Source organism: Lepidochelys kempii, chromosome 7 (genome assembly GCF_965140285.1).
Source record: "Lepidochelys kempii isolate rLepKem1 chromosome 7, rLepKem1.hap1, whole genome shotgun sequence".
Classification (NCBI taxonomy): domain Eukaryota; kingdom Metazoa; phylum Chordata; order Testudines; family Cheloniidae; genus Lepidochelys; species Lepidochelys kempii.
In genome coordinates, this window is record NC_136386.1 from 8,691,860 (window position 1) to 8,714,913 (window position 23,054).

Here is a 23,054-nt window from a genome sequence, read left to right on the forward strand (position 1 = left end):
TCAGTGGTTTGAGCATTGGCCTGCTAAACCCAGGTTTGTGAGTTCAATCCTTGAGGGGGCCATTTGGGATCTGCAGCAAAAATTGGGGATTAGTCCTGCTTTGAGCAGCTGGTTGAACTAGATGACCTCCTGAGGTCCCTTCCAACCCTAACATTGTATGATTGTGATTCTCCTGCTCTGGCGTTTTTTGACAGTTACTCATTTTAAAGGGAGTGTTATTGTTCTGGCACAGGCTTTTATCTTTTAGTGCCTTATTTTCAGCTTAAAAAGTTCTATTTTCTTTTCTTTATTTTTATGTTGAGTATATCCAATATAACTATTACTGCTTTGTTTGTTTTGTCACCTTTTTGGTCACTCCACCATTTAACCAATTCTTTCTCTGATCTGGCTGCAACATAGTTTGCTTTTTTAACTGCTGCTTGCAGAGTTTTGACATGTTTATACTCCAAATATTCCCGAGGGCTGACTCTCGTCTCCCCCTTTGATGCAATGGGTTTTAATCACCCTGGCTGCTGACCTTGTTAGGAATGTACATCTTCCCATTGACACCCCATGATCTCAATCTTCACGGCTGTCAGCCTTGATGGGGATGTGCGTCTCCCCCCCTTAACAACGTAGTCTTAATCTCCACGGCTGTTTAGCCTTGATGGGGATTTACGTTTCCCCCTTTAAATTCTGTGGTCTCGATCTCCAAACCTGACAGCTTTGATGGGGATGTACGTCTCCCCCCTTTCTTACTGTGGTCTAAATCTCCACACTGACAACTTTGATGGGGATGTACGTCTTCCCCTTCTTTGAATACTGCAGTCTTAAGTTACACACAATTGCCGGCCTTATTGGTTGGAGACTTTGTGCTATTCTAAGGTATGTACGTCTCATGCCGGCGGGGGGGGGGGAGCGGGGGGCTCCCCTGGGACGTGCAATGTAACATGCAATGAGGAAATGGGACCACCAGTTTGCACTGCCTACCGCTTGCCTACCCACCCAGTCCTGGGTTTAACGCACAGCCAGTCGCTTGCTAGTGGTTTATTCAAGTGCTCCATAACACACCCCTTAGTTTAAACGTGAGCTGTAGCTCACGAAACCTTATGCTCAAAAAAATTGGTTAGTCTCTAAGGTGCCACAAGTCCTCCTTTCCTCTTGCACTCATCTTCCCTCCCAACTGGTACCCTTATTTAACCCCTCTGCTTGGACTACATGTGTCTAGGTTCCTTTTGCACTTAAATTTTAAAAGTGGGAACAAGATGTGTCTGAAAGAGGATGAGAGACTTCTATCCCTGGCCTAATGAGGTGGTAAATTAAAGATACTCACCTCCTTTGGATTTCAGTCTCAGCTCCTTAATCACATCACAGGCTTGTATCCCGGATGAGCCCCCAAACTGAAGGACCAAAATGTACACCATGTAGAGTTTATTACGCACAGCACTGGCGGAGTGTCACCTTGCTTATCAGACTCAGAGACACTGCAGAACAATTAATTACAATAGATTATATAGGGTGCTTATTGGGTGGAGAGAAGCAACGGGGATGGGTTTTCCCAAACCCCTGGATAGGTTTTAACAGCAAGACAAGATAAGCACAATAAGACAATGGTCTAAAAGATTACATAATGGCTCCGCCCAAGGCTCAAATTAACATATTGCTGACACACAATGTCTATTAAAGTATATAGGTTAAATCCTAATTTTTGGGGTCCAGGGGAATAAGGGAGCAGCTTTCCCAGTTGACCAACAGGTACATTCCTGGAGATTTAAAGCAAAAAAGGAGTAATTAGTACTTAACTATAACAATTGTTTGTAAGTTTACCCTTGCATTTCTGTGGGCTAAGATTGGCATACATCTGTGAGGGAAAGGTGTCATAACTCATGTCAATCATATTAGGCCTCTCCCGGAACTTTGTCTGGGATCTGAGGGGTATTGTACCACTATCCCCTCTCTGCATTAGGGAGTAACCGTGAGGCCTTTCTCCATGCGTCTATAACTCATGATAAGGATGCTCAATGACATTCAGATTTATGCTGACTCCACTCACTGACTTGAAACACACAAGGTTATCTGTTGACCCCAGCTTTCTCTTAGCTATGTATTGTTCTCTGTTAGCCAGCTCCCATGGCCCAGGCCAAGCTGTGAACTCCAGGCCTATATAAAAAGTTCTTATCAAAAATTGTAGTTAAGATCTTACATCCACAGCAAGTGTATTTTGGCCCTTTATACATCTGTGGCTTAGTCTCCAAAAATGTTTGGTTTTATGCAAAATTAAATGTTCTCTGTATATTTCTTTATAATCAAATGGATTTTTCTTCAGAGAACAGACCCCGTGTCTATAGAATGCTATCATTCTAATCTTGTGTTTGTGAAAATAACTTTCCAGCCTAAAACTTAATGATCCACAGCAGGAATCTTTTATGATGCCATTGTTGTGTGGAATAGTTCCACGCTTGAAATAGCATATCTCCTTTGGCCCACATAATGAACAAAACAAATAATGGGTACTAATGAAAAATGTAAATACGTATGTACCACATAGACCACAAAAAATCTTTTCCGGTCTGTTGGGTGAATAACGCACCTAGTCTAAAGGGGTAACCTTGCTGAGCATATACTATGTATTGTAAATTCACAACTGATATTATATATTAAGATATAGCATATTGCTCCCAACTTGACTATGTCAATTGTCACAATGGGATAAATTAAGGATGAACTGGAAGAGTTTTAGCTTTAGGATTAAATGTGCATACTTTTGTTGCTGCTCTAATGCTGTTAAACTTTATGGGCCATATTCAGCCCTTGTGTATCTCCACTGAAGTCTAACAGAGTTCCATCAATTAGCCCTTGGTCTACAGAAGTATCAGAATCAAGCCTAGTTTCTTCAGACATCCTCACTTACCCAAATCTCTGCTATGTGCCACAGTGCATCCCTGTAACATTGATTCTTTTCTTTCTGAATCAGATATTGATTGTCACTGGCCCATAGAAATAAAAATTGTGGTACGTGTGGTGTGCCTATGATGAGTCTTTTGTTTGTTGACTTATGAGCTGCCTGATGGAGTAACCTGGAATTTTGTGTTTTCCATCTGTTGTATTTTTGCAGGTCAGAAGCAAGAACCTATTGTGTAGCTAATGTAGTAGCAATTTATTATTTCTTAGAATAAAATGAAGTATAGTATTTTCCCCTGAGTCCTGGGTAATTGATAGTTCTGGCACATTAACTGACATAAACATTTTGATTAAAGCTTATGAATGTATTAATTACAGCCGGGAAGCTTCCAAAGCTGACTTGAACCACAAAACTGTTCAAATTGCAACCTCTAAATCTGTATTCTTTTACAAATTGGTGAAATGACTATCACTTCATTGCCTTCGCTTTGTCTAGACCAGTCATAAAATAACATGGGATAAGCAGATGTGTAAAATTTCATTATTCCATATTAGTTCCTGTAAGCTCACTTTGAATATCTTTAAAAGGCTAAAGTGTTTTCTGTGTTACTGGCAGGCTGTTGAACATTTACTTGAAGTCTAAAGCAGTTTAATTCTGTAGGAAGGTGTCAGTGCTGTTCTATGAGCCTTTAGTAACATTTACATGTAATTCAATAAAAGTCAAAATAACAGCTCCTCTTGCTAATTAGGTAGTCGACAACATAGGAACGTAGACAAGGTAACGTCTATGCTTGTCTAAATACACTGAATTCTTTAACGCCAGTAATAATTCTGGCAAACTGGATGGAAATGTTTTGGTTATAGAACTTAAGCCATGTTCTTACCTCTTTTTACACCTCCCCCATGGATTGCTTGGCAGAATTCAACCTATTGAGCCTGCAACCTTGTTGCCGGTTTTGTGAATACCACACAGCTTCCTACAACAACAGTTGAGTGGATGGAAGTGCCTGGTGACATGGTGATTGGTGGGAGGCAAATCTAATAGAGTGTCTGAATTCTCAAATCATTGGTTATATGACCCCAAAAAGAAAGGCATCTCTTATCTATCTACTCTTTGTGCCTCTGCACAACAACCCAAGAAGTCTCAACTAAATGCTGCTTTACTCATGCATTCATGCACACATGCATTCATTATGACTGACCTGCCTTACGAAGGTCCATTAAGTGGAACTCATTTCAAGCACAGATGGTCCTGAATAGTTTAATGTCTGCCTGGTGGCCAGAATAAGTGAATTCTTGATGGCCTTAGACTTCTGATCACATACATGCAGCCAAGGAGGAAATGAAAACATGTTTATCATTTTGATAAACAGCCTCTTTCATTGCCGCAGGATGCTCTATGTAACTCGGTGGAGTCAAATACTATTAAATTGTCATCACTGTCAAAAAGAGAACATATAAGTTTTGCTACCTGACTCATAGCTAATGACTTTCACAATGTATAACACAAATCAAGACCGCTGTTTGCCTTTTTTATGTTTGTTTACTGATAAGTTCTGGGTCTGCGAGACTGCAAAGGCAAGTTATAGTTTTGAAGTGCAAAATATGCTTTCATTATTACCTCTCAGCTAAAGATATAAAAAATAGAGATGACTAGAAGATGGCTTTTGGCTTCTTCCAGGCATGCGCTCAGGCCCTATAGCTGATTAGATATTTTAAATCACAGCTGCACACAGTAGGTTCATACTTAGGGTAAAATATTTCACTCTGTGGTCTGTAAACACGAGGTAGCTTTATAACAGAGAGATAGTTAGACACCTTTTCAGGCGTTCAGTATTCTCCAATTAAAATTAAACCATTTGCAGGAGTTAAATTGTCCCTGTTTTGCTGTCAGAATCATGGACATAGACCTCATAATTTTTACTGCTTAACATTTTAAACCCGTGCACGGCAAAGATTTCTAAAGCTGGTAAAAGTAAAAAAGAATCCTAAGATAATAGATGGCAGGTGTCTTGATAACCCAGAATGCACTCAAGATGCAAATTCTATCTAGCCTACTTTTTTGAAAAAAAAATGATTTTTTTCACCCAAAATTCTGAGTCACTTGTGAATTTGTCACTAAAGAGGGGTTGACCATAAAGCTGGTGAAAAAATATTCATTCAGACAGTTTTCAGTTGGAAAATGCTGCTTCAACGGAACTGCAATTTTTCACCAAATCGTATCGACATCAATGAAAATACGTTTTGCAAAAAAAAATAAAAAAGCGGGGGAGGGTAATCTTTAAAAGGTCACAACATCCTGTTTTGACCTTTTGTGGAACAAAGAGTTCCGATTTTTCTTTTTTGTTTTGAAATGACTTTTCATTCTGAAATGTACTTTATTTCATTTTTCTTTAAATTAAACAGAGGGTCAAAACCATTATTCTTCATTATTTCCCAATATGAAACCACAGTGAATATTCACATTCTAAAATGCTCGCCAGGAGCCATGCTGTCTTTCTCGTTGGGACGTTATGTGATGCCCGATGAAATGGGAAGTGGCCCAAGCATTAATAAGCCGGAGGTGAGAGGGCCCATGAAACAGTCTCTCTAAAATGTGGTCTGCAGTATGAAAGGGTTGAGAAGCTGATTTATGATGATAGATAATATATGAACAAACGTGTTTCATAGAGGGATGGGCCTGAACTGCAACGTTCGGTTCTGGATCTGAATTCCAAACACCCCAAAGTTCAGCATATTTGGATTTAGGGTTTTATGTCATCCCATTGCATTGTTGAATCAGAGATTTTAGTTCAGTCTCCCCTTTAGTTCTGTGGTATATCTTTATGCAAGTAATATAGTCTTAGGGTATGTCTACACTGCAGTGTAAGGCTCGGTTTAGTGGAATTCAAATCAGTGGATCCTGGATTCGAGAATCTAGGGCTTGAGCATCTACACTAGTTGTCAACCCTACATTAAGAAGTTTCTAACCTGGGACTCCAGGGTATGTCCACACTGCAGTACGCAGACCCTAGTCCAACCAAGCATATCCCAGACTTCCTAGCGCCTTCCTGAAACGTGGCTGCTCTAGCCCTTTGTTTGTGGTGCAGTGTGGGAAAACCTGACTTTCCACCAAATTTGACTGTCCAGAGGACAAAGAAAGAGGGATAGTTTTGCTGGACTCCCAGGGTATGTCCACACTACAATTAAACAGCTGCAGCTGGCCCATGTCAAATGACTTGGGCTATGGGACTGTAAAACTGCAGTCTAGATGCTGGGGGACCTTGCCAGGTCCCCGAGCATCTACAAAGCCACCCCCATGGGATCCTGGGACCGTGGGTTCAAGCCCTGGGTTAGCACAATTTCTGTGTAGACAAGAAGGGTGCTTAGGCTTGAGCCTGAGTTTGAACCCTGGGTGTATACTGCAGTGTAGACATACCTTTAGGGGTAAATTTTCAGTGCGGCCTTTTCCTCGCTTCCCCATGCTTGTGCACAAAATTGCATGGACACACGCATGCACTTCCACTTGGCATGTGCACTTTTAAAAGGTAGACAGCAGTGCATATACAATGTTAGAATTTGCTCCTGCAAATCCCAGTGCCGGTGACAGATTTTGCAGGGGCAAATTAAAATTATTATATGCAGAGCTGACTATTTAACAGCGTTTAACCTGAAAAGTCTAGTCCCATGTACCAAATTTTGCCTGGAAATGTATGGAACAAGGGGCTGAAAACATACCCCTTATAAATTGAGAGTTTCATAGATTACCAGTCCAGAAGGGACCATTGTGATCATCTAGTCTGACCTCCTGTATAACACACGCCAGAGAATTTCCCCAAAATAGTTCCTAGAGAATAGATTTTAGAAAAACATCCAATCTTGACTTAAAAATTGTCAGTGATGGAGAATCCACGACCCTTGGTAAATTGTTCCAATGGATAATTACTCTCAACATTAAAAATTTACGCCTTATTTCCAGTCTGAATTTGTTTAGCTTCAACTTCCAGCTGTTGGATCATATTATACCTTTCTCTGCTAGATTGAAGAACCTGTAAATATTTGTTCCCCGTGTAGATACTTATAGACTGTAATCAAGTCACCCCTTAAGCTTGTCTTTGTTAAGCTAAATAGCTTGAACTCCTTCAGTCTATCACTGTAAGGCAGGTTTTCTAATCCTTTAATCATTTTTGTGGGTCTTCTCTGAACCCTCTCCAATTTATCAACATCCTTCTTGAATTGTGGGCACCAGAAGAGGACACTGTATTCCAGCCAGGGTCACACCAATGCCAATATAAAGGAAAAATTAACCTCTCTATTCTTACTCAAGATTCTCTTGTTATGCATCCCAGGATCATATTAGGGGTTTGGGGTTTTTTTGGCCACAGCATCAGACTGGGAGCTCATGTTCAGCTGATTATCGACCATGACCCCCAAATTTCTTTCAGAGTCGCTGCTTCCCAGGATTAAGACCCCCATTCTGTAAGTATGGCCTACATTCTTTATTCCTAGATGTAAATATATACATTTGGCCATATTAAAACAAATATTGTTTGCTTGTTCCTATTTACCAAGTGATACAGATCACTCTGTATCAGTGACCTGTCTTCATTATTTACCACTCCCCCAATTTTTATGTCATTTGCAAACTTCATCAGTGATGGTTTTTTTCTTCTTCTAAGTAATTGACAAATATGTTAAATAGCATAGGGCCAAAAACCAAACCCGGCTGGACCCCATTGGCAGCATACCAATCAATGATGATTCCTGGTTTACAATTACATTTTGAGACCAATCTGTTATCCTATTTTCAATCCATGTGATGTGTGCCATGTTAATTTTGTATCATTCTAGTTTTTAATCAAAATATTGTGCAGTACAAAGTCAAATGCCTTACAGAAGTCTAAATATATTCTGTCAACACTACTACCTCCATCACCCAAGCTTGTCATCTCATCAAAAAAGTATATCAAGTTAGTTTGGCAGGATACATTTTCCATAAACCCATGTGGATTTCCATGAAGTACATTATGCTCCTTTAATTTTTCATTAATTGAGTCCTGTATCAGCCACTCCATTATCTTTCCTGGGATCGATATCAGGCTGAGAGAGGTCATCTCATTTATCCTTTTTAAAAACTGGCACATTAGCTTTCTTCCACTCTTCTGGAACCTCCCCAGTGTGCTAAGACTTAGGGTAGGTTTACGCTATGGGACTAATTCGACCTAAGTTACGCAACTCCAGCTATGTGAATAACGTAGCAGGAATCGATGTATGTTAGGTCAACGTATTGCAATGTATAGACCGCTCTGGATCGACGGGAGAAACTCTCCCGTTGACTTACCTTATGCTTCTCGTTCCAGTGGAGTACCAGAATCGACAGGAGAGCAATCAGCAGTCGATTTAGTGGGTCTTCACTAGACCCACTAAATCAACCCTCGGTGGATTGATCACCGCATGTCAATCCCCCAATAAGTGGATACAAGCCCTTACTGAAAATCAACATTACCAGTCCTGCGAGCTCCTTAGCCAGGTATTTTAAAAAAAATTTATCCAGACCTGCTCATTTTCAAATGTCTAACTTTAGTAGGCTCTATTTAACATCCTCCAGAGATATTCTTGGAATTGAAAGTGTTATTGTCACCATATGATGAGATTATATCATCTAGTTTTTCCCCAAAGAATATAGTTTCTGAACATGAGATTTTGCTCTTCTTGTGTGGAAGAGTTGGGAAGATACTTTTTGTATGAAAATTAGAGGCTGTGCAGATTAGAAAAGTCCCAGTTAATAAGAGGTTTAACTATATATTGGTAACAAAAGGTTTTTTGAATGGTCTTAGTTTCATTGCATTTTTACCAGCTATAACCTTTAGAGTTTTTCTGCAGCAACTTGAGGGTTTCCACATTATAATTACATAGATGTTATAAAGCTCATCAGCCATGACCCATTATTTTGCACAGATAATCAAGTAAGCAAGACTAGTTTTTGTTAACTGACTTCATGTAGATATTAGTACTCATCCACAAAATTAAGAGGAAAATAGAACATTTAGCTTACTCACAAGTATTTACTGTACTGTATGTGCAGCGAAGGATAGAATTACCTTATTGTGTACATTTTTTCCTGTTAGAAGCCAAACTTACACACATAAAAACCAGAAAATGTACTGCAGTCAGAACCACAGATACACATTTTCATGACATATGTATGGTCTGATTTTAAAGCCAAGCAGATCAATGGGAGGCTTGTCTTTGACATCACTGGGATCCTGGTGGAGCTTTAGGAAAAGCATTTGCTGTGAATGGAGATTTTGTTCATAATTCATTTTAAGCTGTAAACACATAGGGCTAAATCTTGAGCAGCAACAAGTGCCCGCATTTCCTCTTATTCCTCTGGGACCCTCGACGGGGCTTTTGTCATCAAGTAAGTCATGCAAGGTTACAATCTAGCCTTTGGATTTTTGATCCATAGAAACAATGGACCTTTTCCATTAGGCAGTTCCCTGTAGCTAAAGCAATGCGCCGTAGCATCTCATGGTGGGGTTAAAATAATATTGCTTTCATAGCCTAGTGAGCCTTCTGACACATCCTGCTCTTGTATGTATTGTGGATATTTTTGTATTAAGATTACCCTGACGCTGCCAAATGTATGCAGCAAGTTTGTGAAGTGGACAAATATCTGAGAAAGAACAGACTGGGACTATAAACACTTAGTAATTATGAGTGAAATGCAATTTGAACTCAGGGCTGGAGAGATTAATGAGCAGTGCAGTAACCCACCATGCTGCCTGATCGTCCTATACTATATATTGCTCAAGTGAACGGGACCAATGCTCTGGTTGTGTCATTTACGTACACAGCATATGCCCCAAGCAATGTGTGGTCAGAAGCCCGACACTGTCTATCTATTGCTGTGTCTCCAGCTGGATCTAGGAGTGTGGCTCCTGGCTCGCATAGCTTTACTGGCACCAGCTCTTACCAAGCTAGCGGGCTAAAAATAGCAGCATAGCACAGGCTGCGAGCAGCAGCCTGGGCTAGCCACCCTGAGAACATACCCCAGGGGCCTAGAGGGGTAGTATTTGCTCGCTATGTTGCCACTGGCCATGTGACAGCAGCTACGCTCCAACCTTTAGCATGGTAGCTTGATGACAGCTAGGGCAGGTATGTCTGCGTGAGGTGGGAATCTCACCCCTAGCCCCAAGTGTAGACTCCCTCTCCATTTATCTGTCTGTGTGATCAATCTTTTGGAAATGCGCTGAGTAAGACACAAAATGAAGGAAAGGAACATTTGGGCCTCGTGACGTTAGACTCAATGGGAATTTTGCCTGCATCGGGACCGCCAGATCAGGCCATTGTTTTAGGTGCGAAGGAAAGCAAAATTGGAGCATGCTGTGAGTCCTAGGGAACTGATTCTCCCCCTGCAGAATACGGGGACCTGGTTAGAGGCAAAGCTGAGGAGTTGGACGTGGGTTCATTTCCAGGCGGATTCTCTGAGATACTGGGATTGTATCGAGAGTATAACCTAGTAGTATGGGAGGAGAGAGATGAAATAGAACATGTAAAGCAGGCAGCTATTTTCATTCTGCATGAACTAGTCTGTACTCCTTCAGGTCCATACTGTGCTATACTCCCTAATTCACACCCAAAAGTTCTATTCCTGTCCGTGGAGCTACTCACAATGCAGATAAGCGGGTGCTGTATCTACTCTTGAGCCTTTATTTTGCATTTCCTATAGCTCCTGAAGTATACTAATACCTGCCTTAGACAAAATTGTCCGTAATGGGAGACAACACTTTCTTAATCCCTCTTATAAGAACCTTTCTTCACAAAGGGTGAGAGTAGCATGCTTGGTTGCTTAGACTAGCCATTGCAGTTCTTCCTAATCAGAGTGTCAATATTCTCTCTTTGTTGCCAGAAGGAGGAACGTGTGAAGTTATAGCAGCACACAGATGCTGTAATAAGAATCGAATTGAGGAAAGATCACAAACAGTAAAATGCTCCTGCCTCCCTGGGAAAGTGGCCGGGACAACACGAAACAGACCTTCCTGTGTCGACGGCAAGTAGCTCATCCAGTATATGTGTGAACTGAATATGTAACATCCAGTATATACCTAATGCTATATATGTTATGTAGCAAACCTACTTGTATTCTCTGGTTTAGCTTTTTAGGAAAAGATAAACTATAAGCATAAATGGTTGACCGAGGAGATGGCCTTTGACATCACCAGTATACATTACAGCCTGTTTCGGCAATCCTTACCTAGTTTAAAAAGGATTTACTTACACTACTAGTCGCATTACAGTCTGTGGGGCTTCTCACATAAGCAGAGCAAACCTGGTGACAAGAGCGAGCCCTTAGTAAACAATGGGCCAAAATTATCCTTTGTGTGTCTCCATTGGGCCCTCTCATGTCTCAAGAGCTGTGATTCAGAAATATTTCAGGTGACAACAGCAAGTTGTTCTGATTCAATTTACAGTTTTAAAAAGTCAGCCCAAAAAAATCCAGTGATCTGATTTTTGTAATAAGCATTGTGTAAAGACAAACAAAAACTGCGAAGCTGATTTTTGCTTCTGAAAAAAACCTACATTTCTGAATAGATTCAACATTGACCCCGCTCTTGTGAAAGCTTCAGGGCAGAATCTTGTCACGCCTGGTTTTCTTTTGCAAGACAAAACGAAACCATGGGATGAGTCACATCTGGGTCCCATTTTTATCTGAATGTCAGTGATCTGGGGTTCTGATTCTGTGGCTGTCTTTATTGTTCCAGTGGTGAAATAAACACACACACGCTCATTGGAGACTCCTCTTTGTGGTTCACCTAATCCTAATTTAACGTTAGTGAGGTGTACAAATGTGCACCGAGTGGAGAATATACCCTGCTGTTTGGAAATGCTTACCCAAATTAAATGTCTTCAAATTTGGCTTTAAGAAGCTATTGACTTTAGTGGGACTAATCTTTGGTTTTATTTCCCCCCGCACACTGATAAGTGATGTCTGATCAGTAGCATCCTTGTGTAGTAGCCCTATTAAAAGGGCTGGGATTTTACAGGTTCCTTTTCTCATCTTTATTTTGTGGAAGTGATCTGGTAGCACCATTGACTGCAATCCCCTGTGGTGCCAAAAGTCATTAAGAGCTCAAGTTTGTCTTTTCTGTTTGAATGGGATTGAACATCCCTCTGCCTCAGCTTCCTGCAAGGAGCAGGACCCAGCAGTGTTGCTGCACAGCTGATTTGTCAAAGCATCTTTTGTTTCCTATTTGGATTCATGATTTAAAGCTGCAGCCTTCCATCAGAAAGAGAGACACGCACACGGACATTTGAAAACCCGCTTCCCTTGGTCACATGCAGCAACCTTTTCAAAGACACTGCCAACAGGGCAACAGCTGTGCCAATGTTCATTGAAGGTTAGATGAAAGTTCCTGTTGGCTTTATGGGCTGCAAAAACATTGCATCCAGAAGCCTGTGCTGGTGTCATTTCATAGTAACTAGATAGAAAATACGGTGTCTGTCAGAGGGATGGAATCTTAAAATGTTCTCAACTGCTCTTCAGTGGCGTGCATGTGTGTGGATCTGTCTAGTTTGTATGTTAAAATATAAAGAAAAACATCTTATAATTGCAAAAAGACACTCTAGGTGTCAAATTATGGGGCAATAACTCACAGCTGGTTACACTGAAAATGCCATTCAGTCCCTGGAATCCTGCCTCTGAATGCACTCTAGTAGCTGTGAATTATTACACTTTAATTCACAAGCTGACACAGTTTATTGCTTAATTATTCTGATACAAAGAATTGTATTAAACAAAAAAAAAAGTCATGAATCTGTGGGTGATACCTTTTGTTTGGCCTAACTGTGTAAGCTTTGGAGAGTCACATTTACTGCATTAGGTCCTGAAAATCCAGAGCCAATAGATACAGCATCATGGCAGTGTTAATTCAGACCTTGTAATTCTATTCAGAGAGCAGTAGCTCAAAGGGGAATTATGTTTAAAAAAAAAAAAGTCCGTGCAGGTATGGACTGGAGTCCCTCTGCTTAATAGCTGTCTCTGGATTACAATGAAAACAAATGTTATCAATTGGCGTTTTGAAAGGGGAAAAGATTAAACAAAGGCTACTATCAGAAAGGCATGCGATCCCACACTCATTGAAGTCAGGGGCAAGACTCTCATTGACTTCAAAGGAACTTCTTCCCCTTTTAAGTTTAATTGTTGTAATCAAAGACATTGGTTCTTTTGTCAATGGTTAGAAAGCCAAGACCCTGTTCACAAAAATTAAGGGGCATTCTTTTTATGCTTAGTTTAATTTTCACTCTTTGGTTTAGATTCTTGACACATTGACCATCTTGGGTCAAAACCCTGAAGTCATTTTGTAGTTTTTCAGTCCTTACTAAAGCAAAATTCCCATTTTCTTCTGTGGGAAGTTCCATTAACTTCAGTAGGAGATTTTCCTAAGTAAGGATTTGGGATTTTGCCTATTTTCTGGGAGGTTTTAATTAGTACATTACAAAGGATCAGCTAAAATTTGTTGCCTCCTTTATCTACGATATTAAGATGATTAAATGCTGTGAGTCACAGTCTTTGTAACATTTAAAGCTATGATGGGCACTTAAAAAAATTCTTTTCATTGGTCCATTACTTTAAAATATCTCATGGATGCCCTTGCGTAAATAGCATAAATAACAAACTGAATCATAGAAATGTAGGGCCGAAAGGGACCTTGGAAAGTTTTCAAGTCGAGCCCCCTGCTCTGTGGCAGGACCAAATAAACCTGGACCATTCCTGACAGGGGTTTGTCAAACTCATTTTTAAATGCTTCCAATAATGGGGATGCCACGATCACCCTTGGAAGCCTATTCCAGAGCTTTACTAACCTTATAGTTCGAAAGTTTTTCCTAATGTCTAACCTAAGTTGCCCTGACTGCAGATTAAGCCCATGGCTTCTTGTCCTACCTTCAGTGGACCAGGAGAACAATTGATCTCCGTCCTCTTTGTAGCAGCCCTTAACATATTGGAAGGCTGTTATCAGCTCCCCCCTGGGTCTTCTTTTTCTCAAGACTTAACATGCCCAGGTTTTTTAACCTTTCTTCATCGGTTGGGTCTTCTAAACTTTTGATCATTTCCGTTGCTCTTCTCTGGACTCTCCAATTTGTCCATATCTTTCCTAAATTGTGGTGCCCAGAATCAGACACTGTGCTCCAAATGGGGCCTAACTAGTGCCAAGTAGAGTGGGACAATTACCTCCTTGGTCTTGCATACAACGCTCCTATTAATACACCCCAGAATCATATTAACTATTTTGCAGCTGCATCACATTGTTGACTCATTCCGTTGTGGTCCACTGTAATCCTCAGATTCTTTTTAGTAGTACTACCTCCTAGGCAATTATTCCCCATTTTGTGGTTGTGCATTTGCTTTTTCCTTCCAAAGTGAACTTGCCAATACATGCACTTCCAAACAGAACCACATTGCTCTGGAATAGGCCTGGATAACTTGTTGAATTGGTAACACCAGATAGACACCCTGTTGCTAGTTTCATTCAAGCTCAGGTTGATCATTATCATGAGACATTGTTCACTCTGCCGGCTCTTTAGTTGCCTGCATGAAATGAATTGGGACACTGATCCTGTTCTCATTAAAGTCAATGACCAAACTCCCATCAACTTAACAGGATCAAGCATTTGGTGGTTCTCAGTCCATTTCAGTTGCATCAGAAAACTCCTCCTCAGAACCGATGCACTTGGCTGTCTTACCTGATGCCAGGGATGTAATGGACGTGAGACTGAGCTTTCCCTTTACCCCTAATAGTGGTCTCCTCAGGTCAATGATTAAGTATGTTAGGGGACAGCATGGGGGAGTTTTCACGGCTGTTGTCCATGCTGTGGATGGATAAACAGAGAATATCAGTCATAAACAGTGTCAGTCTGGCATTTTTCTAGAGCAGGAGGGATAGGTCTGTGGTCCTCCTGGGTATTGATAAGCAGTCTCCTACTTCCACATTCTGCAACCCTTTCCCATGTTAACTAGCATTTACACAATCAATCCTCCTGGCTAGTGTTTGAAATTAAATAAATTCTGCCTGTGCTATAGAAGATGGGACGTTGCCACACATCTTGCAGGACTTTCTCCAGAGCCTCACTTAGTGTTGACTCGGACGGATTCTCTCCTACTCAGAGAAAGGAACCAGTTGCAGAGACTTAAACAGAGATCACACCCAGGCTAGATTATATCAACATCAGGATTGTGCTTACTTCAAAAGTTATTGCTTGCTGTTAATTAAATAAACTGTTATCCTAACTCTTCAGTCAGGCGAAAATTCTATAATACCTGGAGTAGAGACCATTCAAATGCGAGTCTATTCATGAAGGAGTGCCTCATCTATTGCATAAATTATTTGCTACTCTACTCCAAGTCTCTCTTTGAAAGAACAGCGGGGGTGGTTCTGCATCCTCTCTAAACATAACTTGTGGCCCTGAGAGACTCCTTTTGTACTGGGAATTCATCTGTTTAAGTTTACTAGACTTCTCATTCCTACTCTTTACATGCCATCTCAAATAGCCCACGCACCTCCTGTTTAGGCCCAAGGCCACTTGTTGTTTTCCTCAATATACTAACAAAAACTTTTGCTCTACTGGCCTGCCTTTGTACCGCAGTGATGGTTCACCCTTGCCTAGGACTTGCTTTTGCCCCTTATTTTAGGGATTTGTCTTTTCTAACTTTATACTTTCTTTTAACTATTTCTGTTTTCTGTTATTACATTCACTTGTGCTCCGAGGTCTATCTTGTGTATCACATGCAGGCTATTTCTGCGTGTTTGTATTAGCCATTCTTTTAGGTTTACACCTTCGCTCTTCATTATGTTTATCAACAGCTTGTCCTCTTCACTTAAAGCTGGAATGTAAGGATTGTGCATCTCCTGCATTTTCCTCTTTCATCAGCATATTTTTGCAAAATGATTCCGCGGCTTACGAAGGTATCTACATGGTTGCTTAAATGCTGGGCATTCTTTATCTTGCTCACTGCCATGTGGCTGATATTCATTCTTAGGCATGGGGTTTTATTCCTGTCTCTTTATTAACAGAAAAATTCAATCTTACTTGTATAACTGTGGTGTTTACAGTCCTTTGCTTTGCCTCTTCCTAGGGGTATGTGTGTGTGTGTGTTGTTTTCTGCTGCTTGGCATAAGAAAATTGCCTTTTCAGGTATCAAGTCTATATCCCTGAGTAAATTTCTATGTACCTTCTTATTGTTGTACCCAAAAAACTATTTGTTCTATAATGAGGGAGTCTTTTTAGTGTGCCAGATTCACAGACTGCCTTTTACATTTTCAGTTTGAGGCATACTCTGCTATTATTTCTCCTTTTTATTCGTCTTTCTACATGGGTATGGGGATGGCTCTACTAATTGCTTGGTGGCGCCTCCTTGTGGCTCCTCTGGGGAATTAGCTCTGCCACATGGTGATGCTCCTTCTTGTGGTTACTCAGGCGATCATTCCACTCACTCACTCGACAGCCTCTCATGCTCCTGGACCTGCAGCGCTGTCCTCTTCATAGCTTAGCTCTCAGGCTAAGTCACATTAAAGTTCTCCCCTCCTTCTAGGGTATCAGAGGTCATCTGAGGCAAACTGTCCCACGTGGTCTGCTCCCCACTGCTTAGTCTGTGCCATTTCCACAGTGGCTGGTAGGCTCACCCTCTACACCAGCTTCCAGTTCAGGGACCCTCAACCCAGCATCTCTGGGCTTTTACTCTCCCAGCCCTTATTGTGTCTTCACTGGACTGCTTCCTACTCTGTCCTTGCAACATCCTTCCCTTCCCCTTTGTATCAGGGAGTGCAAGGGCAGGTTTCCTCCCCCAGCCTGCCAGCTTCCTTTCTTTGGAGATCCTGCCCAGCTCCTCCCACATAGCTGGACTCCATCTGCAATTAGGCCATAGCACTTCTTTGGTTTCCTCCAGCCTGGTGCAGCCTAAAGTTAATTGGCCTAATTTATCCCTCGAGGCCTTGTGTGGGGCGGACACGCCATCACACTACATGTTACAAATAGATATGTATGTGTGTATATGTGTAGATATAGATATAGATACAGATATATGTGTGCATAGATCGATCTATCTATCTATCTAATATGGTGAAATCCTGGCCCCACTGACAAAACTAGATGATCATAATGGTCCCTTCTGGCCTTAGTATCTATGAAATTCCCATTGACTTGAAAGGGACATGGATTTCCACCCATCATTCACAGGGAATATTTAAGGGAAGGACACAGTGATTCTTAAACTTTTTCATTACTTCTTCAAAGCTTTCTTCCCCTCTTCCCTGCACCCCCATCATTCTCACTGTGGAAATCAGTGTATATGTCCAACCCTTGTCAAAACCATTGTCAAATGCATTTTTTATTCACCCTCCATTTTACCAGCATCTCTGGGGTTTGCACGCAGCTCAAATTTCTGTTGGAATTTTCTTTCCAGGGCTGCTCAGCATGTTCTCATAATTTGTAAAGGTCGTTGGGGGTTTCACAGTCAAGCTCCATGGCAGCCATTTTTTAACGTTTTTCCTTGTTATAATCAATGTCGCTTTTGCCAGTTTTTCGATAGCTTCCCTACTTGCTCTTTTCCTGGATCTACCAGATCTCTGTACCTCCTAAGTACAGTATCATGTGGCATTTCAATGACTTCTGAGGCGGGCTTTAGGATACCTTATTTATTCAACTGTCAACGAGAAATAACATATCAAGTAAATGCAATACTGCTGCTGTAATTAAGCAAGCTTATATTATTTGCCTCTGAATATCCATTGTCCTACTCCTTGGGCAGTCCTTTATGTCAGTGCAAAGTGGGAGGAGTGAGTTGCTACCATTCTGACTTGGTAGAGTTTACACTCGCTTTACCCCTGTGTGAACAAGTATGCAAGATGCAGAGCACTGGAGAATTGGGTCCACACACTCTATCTGAGCAACTGATTCCTGCATGAGCAAGAGTCAGCAGGAAGTGTGGCACTGCATAGTGACCTGCAGGATGCATGGCAACTCAAAACTTTAGTCTAAGCCCTTTTTAGCACACTAGTGAACATGGGTTGCAGAATTAGGCCCTTAGGGGTAGGATGGGTTAATTATTCAGGATTTTCAGTATTGGATTGTGCATCAAATCTGTGGCTCATTTACTGTATCTGCCTGCTTTTGAGGGAAGAGTATTTTCTATCTTGCTGTGTAGAGAAGGAAAACCGCTCCCAAATCTGATGATTTAGCCACTCCACATTTGGTCCTCCCATGGGAACATAAATGGGAGTTCCATTAATGACGCAGCTGCAGGACTTGGTCCCAAATATTTGGGGTCACTCATACTTAAGCTATTTCTGTATTTGTTTTAATCAAATATTAGATCCCTGTGTTAAAGCTAACTGCATCAGCCAAAGAAAATGAACATTTTCATCCTTAGTTTGATTTTTTTTTAATGAAATAGTTTAATGGTTTAAGCACTTAGGTCTTTATCCTGTAAAGATGTACATGTATGCTTAACTTTACAAACTGAGAGTGACATCCTGTGTGTGAATCCCATTGAAATCAGTTGTAAAACTCCCCACTGACTTCAGTGAAGTCAGGATTTCACCCTAAGAGTAAACTCATAGACTTAATGAGATTAATGTCTACCCTGCCAAAACAAGACCCGCAACGATGAGTCTCGGAGCCTGGATCAACTGACTCAGGCTTGCACTAAAGGGCTAAAAATAGCCATGTAGACATTCCTGCTTGGGCAGGTCTCCAAGCCTAAGTGGGAATGTCTATATTGCTAATTTTAGCCCCATAGTGCGAACCCCATTTGTCCAAGTCAGTTGACCTGGGCTCTAAGACTTGCTGCTGCAGGGTTTGGGGGGATTTTTTGCGGGGGGCGAGGGTGTTTGCAGTAAAAATGTATACTGAAGGACTACTCAAAATACATAAGCAGTTAAATACTGTGTAAGTAGCATTGTGAGTTTAGATGCTAAGATGAGGAGTGTGACAGCAAATTCTAAAACAGGTAGGTACATAGATAGAAAGATGTCTCCAAAGTCATGCTCTTTTTCCAAAATAGCACCATCTTTATGTAGCCCCTCCTACTGTTCAAGATAATGGAAGTCTGTCTGGTGACTTTCTACACAACTTTGGGAAACTGGGTCTGTGGCTCTTCTGTGTGCTCTGCATTGTGTGTCAGTGCGTATTCACCTCAGACACACCACCGGGAACAAGGTTTTATTCTGTAACGAAACATAGAACAGGATGACAGTCCAGCAGCCTCCTCTCTGCTGGCCTGCCTCACACTCCCAGTGTCTGTCAGGTCTGCAACTTTCTGCTGAAATGGGCAGAGGGGACTTCCTAGCAGGAACCAGGAAGTTCACCCAACATGCCGCAGTTTGTAGTCCACAACTTGTAGTTCCTGCAGCTGCTGCTTGGGCTATATTTATATATTTGTAACACTGTTCTTAATATTTTTATCATGTGTGTTAGAGTAGATATTTCACAACAGGTATCTAAATATCTGGAAATATACATAATTTCTCATTTATATCTTAATATGTATATTTATTAACTAGGTGCTAAAGTGTATGAATTGAACAGTCTTTAGAGGAACAAATTATAATATCTGTGTTCAACTCTGCATTGTAAAATCACTTAGTTAACCCCTCTTTTATTTTTAGGATTGTTAATAATTGGTAGTAAATAATATATTCATAGACTGTTGCCTCTTTTTTCTTCTTTGTGAACTATCCACAAGTGGATTATAACTTTCTTGAATCACTCTGCAGAATATTTTGCTGGATACTTTGTGTGGAAAAGTCTTTATCTTACATTGTTTGCAAGCAGTTCATTTTAATAGCTCAAATTTTTAATATTAAATATGTTGGTTAGTTTTGATTAGTCAGATATATCACATGACTTTGCTTCTGTTCATCGGTTGAAAGAAAGTAATTCTTACACTTAGGTGCAAATATTTCTATTTGCAAGTTCAACATTCTGATTCTGGAAATACAGTCCAATTTGATGCTTCTGCAAACATTTCTGGCAGTAGATTGATTAGCTGGATTATTCAGTGAAAGAAAACACAAAAGATGTGTGAATAGAGCCTAGGTGAATCTGTGGAGATTTTTTGAGTGAATGTTAGCAGAAAGGTTTCAGAGTAGCAGCCGTGTTAGTCTGTATTTGCAAAAAGAAAAGGAGTACTTGTGGCACCTTAGCGACTAACCAATTTATTTGAGCATGAGCTTTCGTGAGCTACAGCTCACTTCATCGGATGCATACCGTGGAAACTGCGGTATGCATCCGATGAAGTGAGCTATAGCTCACGAAAGCTCATGCTCAAATAAATTGGTTAGTCTCTAAGGTGCCACAAGTACTCCTTTTCTTTCTGTTAGCAGAAAGGTCCTTGAACTATTCTCTCTGCTCTAATGGTTTGTATGGGTGCTATTAAAACCAAATGGGAATAAAATATGTTTACAATTTAATTCTGTAATTTTTGGGTTGTAAATATACATGGCACCGTATCATTTACAAAGAAATCAAACTGTCAATAACTGGTTATGCCTGTGTCTTTTTCAAGGGTTTGAACAATATATAATGTGTTCATCTATACAGAAGTTTGCTCTGTTATAGCAAATAATGCTTTCACATGTGCATGTCTGTAATACTTGGATTTATTGGCCTCTTCAATCTTCTTCTGACTTTAGCATTGTTCGTCTCTTTCAAAGGCATTCGCTATTTCTTTTGTAATTCATGTGTAATATTTGGTGGTTAAAAAAGCAGAGTACATGGTAACATTACACCCAGTGGAGCTCCACAGTGGATCAAGGGATGGCCAAAACAGTGGCGCAATGGATGGGAAAATCATGGAGAGAAAAATAAAATCCAGTCCCTCCCCTTTTCCCTCCCCAGTGTTGGATCATATCAAGCATCAAACCATTCTAAAGGTTCTGAAATATTGGGAGGTGGGGTGGAGGGGAGTGTACCTACTGGAAATACTGAAGTACCAACAAAATGCTTATTCTTACCCTGTGCTTCTATTTGGGTCGGAAGTAATGTATCAAAAAAAATCACACAAGCAGGAGCCCATACTCATGAGCGTCAGAAGTATCAAATCTTATGGATGCTTTTTCTGAGCCTAAGGTCTGGTTTATTTGAAGTTCACCCATTGCTAGCCAGCACATGGCTCTATGTATTTATATGTTAAATATAGTTTGGTGCAAATGTGCATACACCGCTAATGAGATTTTTGTCAAGTGTCACCCGAAGTGAGCTGTAGCTCACGAAAGCTTATGTTCAAATAAATTGGTTAGTCTCTAAGGTGCCACAAGTCCTCCTTTTCTTTTTGCGAATACAGACTAACACGGCTGCTACTCCGAAACCCATGAACTTTGCCATCCTTGGTCACCAGCAGCTCACTGGTGTCTTGGAGCACTGTGATTTTTCAGGACTCCTTAGTCCTGCACTGATTTACAAGTCCCAAGTTAATCCACCATCTTCTGGAACAGTGGTCCTGGAGAGGGGAGCTGATACCATCCATCCTTAATCTCCCACTTCCTGTTGTGGGGCCAGAGCAAACACAGCTGAGCCCTTCCAGTAATTTGGCTCCCTTTTCTTTGTTAGGACACTGCAGATAGCCATGCTATCTCAAAAGGAGTGGCATACAGACAGTAAGATGTAGTACAACCAGGCTGTTAACAGGAGCTAATTTACTTTAGTTTTTAATTATAGATAAGATGCCTACTATAGAGCAAGCATTCATAATTAAAATGGGCTCTGTTTTAGAGGTCATCATGATATCTAGTAGCATAGGGTATTGGGCCAGATCCTGAACTGCTGTAAATCCGAAGAAACCTACTGGAGTCAGTGGAGCTGCACCAGTTTACACAGGCTGAGAGTCTGGCCAGAGGAAGTTTAGAAACTTGCTGGTCATACAGAAAATATGAGCAGTTAGGGCCTGATCCAAAGCCCACTGCAGTCAATGGAAAGATGCATGTGGACTTTAATAGGCTTTGGATTGGGTTCTTCGTAAATACTTTGTTACATTTACTCCTCTATCTATTACCGCTTATATCAAGTGAAAATGGTTTACAGTCACAAAGCCAATAGTTTTCTATTTATCTAATGTGTATTTTAGGTGACAGCAAAAGGATGGTTCTTTTTTTTTTCTCTATAAAAGTACTTCCAATCAATTCTTATTTCTTCAAGAAAAGGGGGAAAAATGTTATTTTAAATCCAAGGAGTCAGCTTCTCATCCCTCTAGCTGTGCTCCGGCCTAGATAAGAAGAGATCTCAGGGTCCCATATTATTAATGCGCTGTCTGTATGAATAACGAGCAGGCTTGGTGAATTATTTCACACTCCTGGGAAAATCTATAGCCCTATCCTTCTACAACACCACTGGAAACTGAGCAGGAGATTCGTATTTTTCGATTTGGTGAATTCAGATGACTTCATTTGTAATAAAAAGGGGGGGAAGTAGACTGTTCCCCACTGAGTCCCATTTAGCAATCTCCAAATATATGCTCCAAAAGCGCGGGCAGTTTAACTGTGTGCAGGCGTGTTTCCGGGCTTTGTATTTATCCAGAAAAAATTCTTCTTGAAATGTCCTTACAGCCGTGCTATTCTCCCCTAAAATACAGCCTGATCCTGAGTGCTACCACCTTCAGTGGGAGGGAAGGGATCTTATTACTGGCAATGATGTTGTGGAGTCACTGATTTACTTACCAAGACCCTGTAGCTTTCAAAATTGGTTTGCTGTGCAAATCCTTGCCTGCTGATAGAGCATTAAAGGTAGTTTCAAAGATGCCTAATGCACCTAACATTAAATAGGATTTGGGTGCTCAAGTCTCTTAGGCTCCTTTAAAAGGTCCAGCCAAAGAGCATAGGAATTGGTATGTACAATTCGAGCTGTTGTTCATCCAGTCGAGTATCCTGTCCCCAACCGCAGCCAGCACAGATTGCTTTAGTGGAAGACATAAGAAACCCTGCAGGGCTCCAGACCGGGAGAGAGTCTTTCTGGCCTCACTCATTACAAACTGGAGTATGTCCTGAAGCATGAGGGATTATTTCTCTTCCAAAAGTTCAGGCTTTTTTAATTAATTCATGCAATCCTTGTGTATGTAATTCTGGATGTTCTTGTTAGCCATTTAACCATTTTTTGAGTCCTTTCTTTCCAACTTTTTTAACTCCTACTAAGATCTTGACCTCAAT

The 23,054-nt window shown here is 40.8% G+C and overlaps 1 protein-coding gene across 1 annotated transcript in view; it reads left to right on the forward strand.

The window, feature by feature from the left end:
• Positions 1–23,054, forward strand: part of TAFA1 (TAFA chemokine like family member 1) — a 350,532-nt gene that overhangs the window by 265,486 nt on the left and 61,992 nt on the right. The window contains exon 3 of the mRNA XM_073351052.1: positions 10,772–10,912. Within this exon, the coding sequence (XP_073207153.1) occupies positions 10,772–10,912 (141 nt within the window). The remainder of the gene's footprint in view (positions 1–10,771; positions 10,913–23,054) is intronic.